Source organism: Bubalus kerabau, chromosome 4, assembly GCF_029407905.1.
Source record: "Bubalus kerabau isolate K-KA32 ecotype Philippines breed swamp buffalo chromosome 4, PCC_UOA_SB_1v2, whole genome shotgun sequence".
NCBI classification, from domain to species: Eukaryota; Metazoa; Chordata; class Mammalia; order Artiodactyla; family Bovidae; genus Bubalus; species Bubalus kerabau.
In genome coordinates, this window is record NC_073627.1 from 110,674,163 (window position 1) to 110,686,164 (window position 12,002).

The 12,002-nt window shown below is 45.1% G+C and overlaps 1 protein-coding gene across 5 annotated transcripts in view; it reads left to right on the plus strand.

The window, feature by feature from the left end:
- Positions 1-819: 819 nt before the first annotated feature.
- Positions 820-12,002, plus strand: part of TJP2 (tight junction protein 2) — a 128,952-nt gene continuing 117,769 nt past the window's right edge. The window contains exons 1-2 of one of the 5 annotated variants that reach the window (XM_055578253.1): positions 1,948-2,136; positions 2,240-2,325. In XM_055578253.1, coding sequence (XP_055434228.1) covers positions 2,267-2,325 — 59 coding nt within the window. In that variant the 5' untranslated portion in view covers positions 1,948-2,136; positions 2,240-2,266. Of the gene's footprint in view, positions 842-1,083; positions 1,839-1,905; positions 1,924-1,945; positions 2,326-12,002 lie in introns of those variants that run through there. The other 4 variants (XM_055578260.1, XM_055578256.1, XM_055578258.1 and 1 more) reach the window with 4 other exon arrangements.

A 12,002-nucleotide genomic window follows, 5' to 3' on the forward strand; every position in this document is an offset into this window, starting at 1 on the left:
TAACCTGTTTTCCCATCCCCCTCCCAACAAAAACAAAGATCCACCCCCACCCCCCAACCCGCTGCCTCCAGCAAAAGTCGCCAATCGAACACCCACAATGGCCCCCAACCATCGTCCGGTGGCTTTTGAAAAAGTAGAGACGCTGACCAGTTCCTTGCCCACACCCAGGGAGAGGATCAAAAAGCCGAATCAGGTCAAGAATAAAGAAAGCAGCACAGCGAATTCCACTCGCCCTTGGGCGGGAAGAAAGCTCAGCGGTAGTTTTGCAGAGAAGAAAAAAGCCAGACCAGTGAGCGCGCGGGCTGGAGTGACCAGGCCGGCAGTCCCTGCGGCCCGTAGCCCCTACCCCACCGCTGGGTGGCGTGTGTGAACCTCGCCCCCGCCTCGGTCCTTCCAGATAGCCCAAAGCAAAGCTGCAAGAAACCGCGTTTCTCTGCCCCGGCTCGCACGTTTGGCACCCTTGGGGGCTCGAAGGAGACAGGCGACAGACTCTGGCCACCCGAGTCCCCTCCGGGCCGCCGCTCTCTCCGGTCGCCCAACCCCCCTGCCCCCACCCTGGATTTTTTTTTTTTTTTTCCTTTCTCCCAAACCTCCAAACAGGAAATAGCTTGAGTCACAATAATACACGGGAGCGGCGGCCGAGGCCACTCGCACCCGCCCATTCCCCGGGCCGCCTCCAGTACTCCGGCTCCACCAGGCGCCGCCGGCGAAGCGCGGGGAGCGCAGGGGACATCGGCCCAGCCGCCGGCGTAGTGTCGAAGGCGCCCAAGCGCCGGCCAGATCCGCCTTCACCCTGACCCCGACCCCGACTGCGCCAGCTTCGGCCGCCACCAGCTTCCAGGCGAGTACCCTCCTCCCTCTCCCTTCCGACCACCGAGCGCCCGCGGGCGTCCCGGCACGGCCCTCCGCGAGGCTGGAGGAGAGCCGCCCCCAGCGCTGCAGCCGCGCTCCGGGAGCGCCGGGACACCTTGCTCGGGGCTCGACTTCGGCTGGGGAGGGCTTTGCGGGGTTCTGGGGGGTGCTCTCTGGATTCATCGTGAGGGAGGAGGTGTGGGGTGGGTAGCGCGAGTAAACGCGAGCTGATGTCAGCCCACGTCCTTGTTGATTCGGAGTATACTTTCTTGGACAGTAACTTTTTTCTCCCCTTTTTGGGGATGCTTAACCGACTTTTGCCTCCCCGATCCCTCCAGGGGACGACAGTCACAGGGTTCTCCTGCGCAGTCGTCTAGAAGGGGCGGCTACAGGTGCCTGCGACCCACTTTCCTTCTCCTACCTGGCCTGGAGTTCTCTCCTCAAGGGACGGGAAATGTTTCACTTTCTGTTGAGCTTCTCTTTAACCAGATTAAAAGGGCCTCTCAGTTTGTGTTGGAGCGGTCAACACTCGCAGCGTCTGGAGGAGGCTTTATGCGGGCCGAGGGAGGCGCGGGCTAGTTGAGAGCAGGTGCGGGCTGCCTGCGCATTCTCCGCCGCACACCTGAGAGCCCGGGAGATGCTCGTTAGCCCGCGCAGCCCGGGAGCCCTGAGCTCCCACCTCCGCAGGATTTTAGAGAATTGTTTTTCCCCACTTTCTGACCCATTTGTAAGGGAGGGGCCGAGTTCGTCAATGTGCTGCGCGTTGTCAGTCTTCAAAGGCTACATTGCAAGGTTCTTCTATAGGGAGCTCGGTCAAAATTGAGTTGGACATCTTTGTGTTGGAGAAAGGCCACTGAATTCCAGGCATTCTTCGAGGTTGAGAAGGGTGTTTTCAAGACTGTTCTGAAGTTGGCTTGAGGGCTTTCTGCGAAACTACCGCTCTGTCAGCTCTCCTTATCGCCTGTGGCTGCTTTCTAGTCCCGGGGGTGGGTGCGTTTTCTTCGTACTGTGTGTGCAGTGAGACCTTCCATCCTGGTTTCTAAGGTTGTGAACAACCCTCCGCGTTTCTCGGTGAGAGGACCGTGGTTCTAGAGCGGTTGGATTAATAGGATGGCTGCGTTACTTCAAGCGCTCTGGGGCCTTGCTGCTGTGAGTGAGCCAGGGTCACATCGGCATCACCTGGGGGCATGTTGAAATATGGGATTTCAGCGCTACCCTGGCCTGCTCAATCAAGGTCCTCAGGGGATCCTTTGGGTATTATCGCTTGAGAACCACTAGCAGAGGGTATGTTGGGCTGAAGTTTTTTTTGTCCAGTTTAAAGAAGTAATTTACAGTATATTTCCCTACATTTCCATCCAGTCCTATATTTGAACCTTCATTTTGCCAGACCAGGACAAACACATTTAACAGCTTTATGGGTCCAGCCCCTCCGCCCCAGGGAGCTAGGCACCTTACGCAAGATTTGGACATGTGGTTAGTATACTAGCTATGTGTTTTTTGTTTCTAGATACTTTTATTATTATTGTGATAAAATACAACATAAAATTTGTCATCTTAATAATTTCTTTTTTTTTTCTTTTTTTTTCACCACACTGTGTGGCTTCCTGGTTCTTAGTTCCCTGATCAGGGATTGAACCCAGGCCCCAGGCGATGAAAGCACAGAGTCCTCACCCAGCACCAGGGAATTCCTAACCATTTTTAAGAGGACAATTCAGTGACATTAAGCATTGTCACCATGTTGTGCAACCATCCCTGCTCTCTTTTTCCAGAACTTTTTCCTTGTCCCAAACAGAAACTCTGTACTTATTAAAGAATACCCTCTTCCCCCCTCTTCCCAGCCCCTGAGCTTCTGGCTACTGTTCATGACATTTTCTGTAGGGTACAGAGAAGGTTGAATAGGAATACAGAGTAAAAGTAAAATCATGTTTACAGAATATGGATAAACATTTGGAAATTCCTGGGTTGCTGGCCTGATGGACTTGGCAACGAAACTCCAGGTTTTTAAAATGCATGTGCTTTCTTTGAAGGGAGACAGCCTGAACCTATGAGGCCTTCCTTTTTGGTTTGACTGGAGCACTTCATTTAACTGGCTTTATTTTGGGTGTCCTGATTGTATTGGGCTTAGTTTTTTAATAGTGAACCAAACTCATTTTTGAAAGTAGTTAAAATAAACCTTAAGAAAAAGTATTGTTGCTTGGGGTATATATAGGAGGAGATCACAGGAAGACTTCAGAAAGATTTGAAATGATTTTCTAAAAGACCTCAAACTGTTTCAATTCTGCTTTAATGTTAAGTGAGTCTAATGGATCAAGGACATTGTTTCTGGTTCTAAAAATGTTTGTATATAAGGAAAGCCTTGTTGTTGTTTTAATTGAAGTATAGTTGATTTACAATGTTGTATTAGTTTCAGGTATATAGTAAAGTGATTCAGCTACACACACATATATATTCTTTTTCAGATTTTTTTTCCATTATAGGTTATTGTAAGATATTGAATACAGCTCACTGTGCTCTACAGTAGGTCCTTTTTGTTTATTTTGTATACAGTAGTGTATATCTGTTAATCCCAAACTCATAATTTATAGAAAAGCTTTGTAATAATGAATGTCATCCTCTTGCATCTGCTTAAAATTGTCCAGGTTGCCATTTGAGGACATGCTTTTCAGTTAGAACAGAAATGTGAATTAGCAAACTAATAAAAATGGTTTCATTCATGATCTAACAAAGACACTGTTATAGATCTAGAATGTGGTTCAGAATACATAAGTGATCAGAGATATTGGGAAGATTTAATACTACACGGTCTAGACTTTGAAACAAATAAAAAGATGAGCCCAAACTGAAATAAATTCCAAAAGAGCAAAGAAATCAACAGCAAAGGATTCTTTCTATGGTACTACAAGACCTCTGATCAGTTAGATTATACTTGGCTTGATTTTAGGCATTAGGATAACTAGTCCAGCTCCCAGGAAAATCAGGTCTTGAGCAATCTCCTTTTTGAGACCAGTCAGCAGTGCTACCTCTGTATATCAACCAGATGGTCTCTACGCAGTACCCCAAATGCCTCACAGTGTGGAAGGAAGGGGACAGGGTTCAGGTGCAGAAGAACTGATATTTACCCTGACCAACTGACTGAGCAGGAGTAAGCCTTATAAACTCAGAGCCACCATGTCCCTAAATATAAAATTAGGGAGACAGTTGTCTCTCTCTAAGACTATGTAGTAAGGATTCAAAAGGACCTTACTTATAAAAGTGCTTGTAAACTGTAAAAGGATAATAAAAATTTCTTACCTTCATTTGGGAGAAATTTACAGTGCAAAAGAGAAGAAGTCACATATTTGGGGTACCTAACACTTTTTAGTTAACTGAGTTTGTAATTTTCTTCTAGCTTCGAGGTCATTTATTTATTTATTTTTTTGGCCATGCTGTAAAGCTTGTGGGATCTTAGTTCCCCAAGCCAGGGATTGAACCCATACCCTCTGCAGTGGAAGCACAGTATCTTAACCATTGAATCACCAGGGAAGTCTTCCTCGAGGTCATTTTTTTTTTTTTTTTAAATTTTATTTTATTTTTAACTTTACATAACTGTATTAGATTTGCCAAATATCAAAATGAATCCGCCACAGGTATACATGTGTTCCCCATCCTGAACCCTCCTCCCTCCTCCCTCCCCATTCCATCCCTCTGGGTCGTCCCAGTGCACCAGCCCCAAGCATCCAGTATCGTGCATCGAACCTGGACTGGCATCTCATTTCATACATGATATTTTACATGTTTCAATGCCATTCTCCCAAATCTTCCCACCCTCTCCCTCTCCCACAGAGTCCATAAGACTGTTCTATACATCAGTGTCTCTTTTGCTGTCTCGTACACAGGGTTATTGTTACCATCTTTCTAAATTCCATATATATGCGTTAGTATACTGTATTGGTGTTTTTCTTTCTGGCTTACTTCACTCTGTATAATAGGCTCCAGTTTCATCCACCTCATTAGAACTGATTCAAATGTATTCTTTTTAATGGCTGAATAATACTCCATTGTGTATATGTACCACAGCTTTCTTATCCATTCATCTGCTGATGGACATCTAGGTTGCTTCCATGTCCTGGCTATTATAAACAGTGCTGCGATGAACATTGGGGTACTCGTGTCTCTTTCCCTTCTGGTTTTCTCAGTGTGTATGCCCAGCAGTGGGATTGCTGGATCATAAGGCATGTCTATTTCCAGTTTTTTAAGGAATCTCCACACTGTTTATTGAGATGTAATTCATATACCATACAATTCACCAATAAAGTGTACAATTCACTGATATTGAATATATTCACCGAGTTGTGCAACCATCACCATAATCAATTTCAGGACATTTTTATTGCCCTAAAAATAGTACTACTCCTTCTACCCCTTAGCTGACCCCTTCTAATCTTCTGCCTCCCCCAACCTAAATAACCACTAATCTACTTTCTGTCTATAGATTTGCCTATGCTGGACATTCAATATAAATGGAATCATACAATATGTGGTTTTGTATTCTGACTTCTTTCATTTAGCATAATGTTTTCAAAATTTATCTACATTGCCTCATGTATCAGAGCTTTCTTTTTATTGCCAAATAATGTTCTGATGTAAGTGTATACCACATTTTGTTTATCCATTCATCTGTTGATGGACATTTGTGTTGTTTCTACTTTTTGCCTGTTATAAATAATGCTGCTCTGAACATTCATGTTTTTATGTGGACATATGTTTTCATTTTGGGGGGGTACATACCTACAAGTGAAAAACATATGTTAATTCTATATTTAACATTTTCAGGAACTGCCAGACTGTTTTCCAAAGTGATTGCACCATTTACAATCCCATCAGCAATGTGTGAGAGTTTCAGTTTCTCTAGTTTTTTTTTTTTCTTGGCCATCCTAGTTGGTGTGAAGTAGTTTTGATTTACACTCCTCTGATGGCCAGTGATGCCAAACATCTTTTCATGAGCTTATTTATTAAGCCATTCTTTTTTTTTAAAATCATTTTCTAAGGAAAACTAGATAGAGGAAGAGGAAAATCAGTTTTGTATAGATTCCCTAGTTTCTGTGGTCTAGGAAAATACTTAAAATGTAAATTGAGTACTTTGCTCTTTTCAAATTTATTTTGGTTTTGACTCATCTTTTTATTTGCCTTGAGGCCTAGTACCTGTAGTACCTGATGTTCCAAAGGATTTGAGTGAAGAATTAATACATAGATTCTTGGAGGTGAAGGGGAGTAAGTAGACAGGGATTTAGTATTCTATATGCCCATACAATGCCCCCTAAAAAATCATGCACCACTCAAATGTTAATAATGCACCAAAAAATAAATGTACTTGTGCTGATAGTGGACATTTTAAACACTTGAACTAAAATATTGTTTGGTAGTCTGTTGATTAACATCTGTCCATTCTACTTAATATATAAGAATATACAGCTCATATTCATAGATTGTAGCTTTTATTAGGCTGTCTTTTTAAAAATCTTTTAAAATTTTTATTCTTTTTTTTTTTTTGTGGCTGTGTTGGGTTTTCATTGCTTTGCACATGTTTTCTGTAGTTGCAGCGAGCAGGGGTATTCTTCATTGCAGTATATGGGCTTCTCTTGTTGCGGAGCAGGCTCCAGGCTCCGGGCTTCAGCACTTGTAACACACGGGCTCAGTGGTTGTGGTTCACAGGCTATGGAATCTCACCAGACCAGGGATCAAACTCGTTTTTCCTGCATTAGCAGACTACTGATTTTATTTTCATATACTCCAAGTAGGCTGGTGGATGTTTTGGCATGAGTTTGTGCATTTCCGTTCTTTCTTTCCAAGGCTGCATGGCAATGTGTTTTCTCTATAGCCATGTGGAGAATTACCATCATGGTCTACAGTTACAAATGGATCATGAATTTTTAAAATACCTGTAGGCGTTTTAGAGGCCCACTATATTGAACTTGGGTTGTATGTTTGGATCTTATATTACTGGTGAATGTAGAGAGCAGTAAGGGCAATAGAAAAATCAGCCAGATTTAGCAAATTACTTCTATTTGCTTATTCCTTAGAATAAGCAAATGGAAGTGTGTGGTTCAGTGGTCCTCACACACTGGGCTGTATCTGAATCACCTGGAAGCTTGATAAAACATACGTTGCTGACCACTCCCAACCCCGAATTTGGTTCCTGAGTTAATCAGTCTGAATGGGACCCTGATAATCTGCATCTCCAACAAGTACCCAGGTGATGTTGATGCTGCTGGTCTGGGGGTCTCACTTAGAGACCCAGTGGATTGGAGGCATTTGGAAATGGACTGGAGTAAGAGTGAGGAAAGGGACAAAGCTAGCGGTGAGCTCCTGCATTCTGTGCGTACGGGAACTTGATAGAGCTGAGGAGCTAGGTGTGACTCAGGAAGGGCATGGACAGGTGCTGGGAACTGGGACATAGGGATTAGTGGGGAGGGGTAGCTGGAAGAGAAGCCTCTGATATGGGGAAGGAGTGGGGATAGGGTTCTGAGGAGACCAAGGCCACTGAGGACCCCAACTCCATGTAAACAGGGGAGTGAGGACACAGCTCTTCACTGCTTCCAGAAAGGCCAGCGTTACCAGGTCGTGGGATAGGCTACCTGGGGACAGAGCCAAGTGTGAACTTGCCTTCATAAGATAAGGGATCCCTATAGTCCTTCAGGCAAAGTCCTGGAGTCATGACTGGCCCCTCCCCATCTTGACTATTACTGTTAATCATAGTCAACCTAGAATCTGGGGAGCTTTGTAAGCCAGAGCAAGAGTCCTTTGTGCAAGGAGTAGCCATCAAGTTTTAGTTTTCCTCCTCTCACGCCTTTGCCAGCTCAGCTTAATGGCTTAAAAATCTGTGCTACCAGGTGTCTAGTCTCCTTAGCATAACTTGGCATAAGCGGATTCTGAGAGTGGGGTGCTGACAGTCCATGTTATGAAGGTCAGGTTCGCTACAGAAAAAAAAATCCAAGAAGGGAGGTAGCCCACTGCTATTGGGTCCTGTGAAGTTAAGCTGTGTCCCACCTTCCCGTGGTTTCACAGACTTGAGACTAACATCTGATTTTATTTCATATTTTGCATGAAAGGAATCCTCAGTGTATCTGAGGATATACAGCATTTATCTTGGGCTTTGGAATGAGGCCAAAGCCTGCCACCAAAGTACTCTGTGTTCCCATCTGGGAGCACCTGCCATCAGCAGGGGGAGAGGGTTTGGTATCCATGGGTGTGATCTCTGCCCAGCTCTGCCTGTGGTGTGCTGCTGAGGTCAGAGCTGGGCAGCTGCCACCTACGTTAGACTCACCTTGGCGTCCTCCACCCCACTCAGCTGGTTGCACAATTTTACATTTCTACTTGGCCCCTGTGGGCTGAGGGTGTGTGCTTCCGCTGGTTAATGGTCAGAACTAGAAGCATTTCTCAGTCTTGCTTCTGGGAGAGATGCTGTTTCAGGATCCCTAAGATGACCTCCAGTTTCTATGATTTGCTAAGAGGACTCAGAGTCTCACCTCCATGGTTATTACTGTGAGAGTACAACAAAGCAAAATCAGTAAATGGAAGAAGCCACTTGGATCAGAATCTGAGGAAACCAGGCACAGGCTTCCAAGTGTCCTCTCCTAGAGCAGGTGCATAGGCCATGATTAATTCCAACAGACCACATGTATGAAATGTTGCCAACCAGGAAACTTCATTAGCGACTCAGTGCTCAGGCTTAGTGGGTGTCAGAAGATATGAATTTTGTAATCAGACCAACTTGGGTTGGAATCACACCTCCAGTACTTATTACCAGTGTGGCCACGAGAGAGTTACCTAGTCATCTGGTGCCTGAGTTTCTTCATCTGAAAACAGATTTTATATCTACCTCCGAAAGTCATTGTGAGAATGAACTAAGGTAATGCATTTTAAAAAAATGTTTTTTATTTTTGTTTTTGACTGTGCTGGGTCTTCGTTGTTGTGTGGGCTTTTCTCTAGTAGTGCAAAGCATGGCTTCTCTCTAGTTGCAGTGCTCGGGATTCTCATTGCAGTGTCTTCTCTTGTAGAGCACGGGCTCTAGGGTGAATGGGTTTCAATGTTTGCAACTCCCAGGCTCCAGAGCACAGGCTCAGTAGTTATGGTACATGGACTTAGCTGCTCCATGGCATGTGGGATTTTCCTGGACCAGGGATCAAACCCATGTCTTCTGCATTGGCAGGCAGCTTCTTTACCATTGAGCCACCAGGGGCACCCAGGTAATGCATTTTAAGGGGAGCCCTTATCCCAGTGGCAGACACAGTGAATGTAGTCACTAAAACATGGTTTAGCCACATATGGGCCAGGGGAAGGGTATGTGGGCCAGAGGGGGTGGCATCTGCCATACCTGCTGTGTGCAGAGCCTAAGGTCAGAAGACATCTCTAGCCCTGGGCTCATAGGTGCACCTCAGGCTGCCTTCTTGCCAGCTCATCCTACCTACTGACCTGAGAACATTTTTTGCTGTTTTGCTCTTCTGTCTCCTAGGAATACTTTTCCCTCTGCCTCGGATGTCTCAGCTCCTTCTATTAGCCTAAGGAATGTCTGCTCATATTTTTAAGACCTAACTCAAGTACTTTCTCTGTGAAGACTTTCCCAAGCCAAGCCCCTTGAACAGGCTTATCCACTCTCTCCTGCCTCATCCCTGTTCCGTGGTCACTGTGACCCCTACTTCAGTGTGCTGGGTTACAGTTACTTGTTGCTCTGCTAGACTGGGTGGTTCTTGAGGGAAGGGATGGTTTCATATTATTTGTATGTGCAGCATCACTCAGAATGTTGGATGGGAAGCAGGTCAGGGGTTGTCCAGGGAGTGAATGAATGAATGGAGTGTTGGGCTGGACCTAGAACCCAACAGGAAATGGATACAATGTCGGCAAAATAGGTATCTGCCTTCAGAGCAGCCCCTGACAGTCTAGAGGGGGAGATAGATGGTAAACAGGTATAATTAGAAAAGTGACACGAGGGAAGCAGAGTCTGGCCCAGCTGCAGGTGCAAGGGGAGCAGGAACAAGGAGAAAGGGGCGGTCCAAATGTTGATGCCCTGGGCAGTGTGATATCTGCTGGAGCTTGGGTGGTTGTTGGAGGCTGGAAGAACTGGTCAGGCAGGGAGCCACTCCCGAAGAGCCAGGAATCCTCCAGATGGGGATGGAGAGGTGGATCAAAGGTTACCAACACCTCAGCTGCCAAAGGGCAGGACATCTAAGTGGGAACTTGGAAGGTTGAAGTTGTCCAAGGGAAACTTGGAAAACTGGGGTTGGGGAACACAGGGTTGATTGAAGAAGTGGCACCCAGTAACCTGAAAACCTGTCTGGGAATGGATCTCTGATCTTAGGCTTCGGTAACAAGATACCACAGCCTGGGGGTGTTAAGCCACAGACATTTATTACTCACATTTCTGGAGGCTGGAAGCCTGAGATCTAGGTGCTGGCATGGTCCATTTCTGGGTGAGGATCGCCTTCCTGGCTTGCAGAAGGTGACCTTCTCCCTGTGCGCTCACACAGCCTTTCTTAGGTGCCTGTGCACGGAGAGGGAGCCGTCTCTGTCTCTTCTTCTTCCTTATCCCATCGTGAAGAACCCACCTTTGTGACCTAACATAAACCTCATTTACGTTCCAGCTCCCCATCATGATCACCAACATGCTAGGAATTAGGGCTTTGATTGATGCATTTTAAGAGGACACAAACATTTAGTCCATAATAACCTGGGCCAATAAATATTTGCTGAGTAAATAATAATCATGGCTAGCACTTAGCACTTCAGATGGTTCAGACCCTAAGTGTTTTGCATATATTTTTTTAAGTTTAATTTTCACACAACTTTATTAGGTAGGCACCATTATTATCCCCTATTTACAGAGGAGGAAACTGAGGCCCTAGAGAGGTATAGAGGCTTGCCCAGACTACACAGCTAATTAAATATGAAGCTGGGACACAAACTGAGGCAGTCTGGTTCTAGAGAGCAGGATTTTAACCATTATACCCTGCTGCCTCTTAGTTAGGAAGTAAACTCTGATGTTATTGGGTATCTGTCATATGCTGATTTCTCAGGGGAGATGCTAGCAATACAAGGATGAATATGACATCTTATCTGCCTTCTAGGCCATCACAGAATGCTTAGAGAAACAGCTATGACTTTTGCTGCTAAGTCACTTCAGTCGTGTCCGACTCTGGGCGACCCCATAGATGGTCCCTGGGATTCTCCAGGCGAGAACACTGGAGTGGGTCGCCATTTCCTTCTGCAATACATGAAAGTGAAAAGTGAAAGTGAAGTCACTCAGTCGTGTCGGACCCTCAGCGACCCCCATGGACTGCAGCCTTCCAGGCTCCTCCAACCATGGGATTTTCCAGGCAAGAGTACTGGAGCGGGGTGCCATTGACTTTTGAAGTCACTGGAAATGTATTGAGGCCAACAGAAACATTGTTTCACCTTTCTTTTGTAACTACTACACAGGACCATTAGCAAAGGTAAAGTGTTTCGCTATTTTAGAATGTATATAGTGGCTGAAGTGCTCACAACATTACATATATTGTGTGGGAAATAGGGGGCTGAGTCATCAAATTAGAAATGACTTTTTACTAGAGTTTCTAATGTAATGACAGTAACTGATGGTAATGCATATCCTAAACTTTATAATACTATCAAGATACAATTTGAGGAAAAGTAGAACCACTTATGTAAAAAAGCTTTTTAACTAAAAATAAATATAGATAATTTAGATATATTTTACAGGAAAATTTAAAACAAAGTGAATGAAAAACCTTGTGGTATTTCAGAATCTTGACTATTAGGGAAGATCCTGTACATGCAGAAGCTTAGTAAACCCAGGAGGTAGTTCTTTTTTTTTTTTTGCCTGGATGGGGGTATTCAGGGAAAAACCCAGTCCATAAGGAGGAGGATAAGGTGGACAGAGATCCCTAGGTGGAAATCTTGGTGATGGTTGGGGTTAGGGGAGAGTGCTTCTTGGAAGGAAGAGAAGGAAGAGGATTTCTTCTTTTATTTATTTATTTATATCTTTTGGCTGTTTTGGGTCTTCATTGCTGTGCATGGGCTTTCTCTAATTGTGGCAAGTGGGGGCAACTCTTCATTGCAGTGCTCCAGCTTCTTGTTGCTTGGGCACGTGGGTTCAGTATTTGCAGCTCACAGGCCAT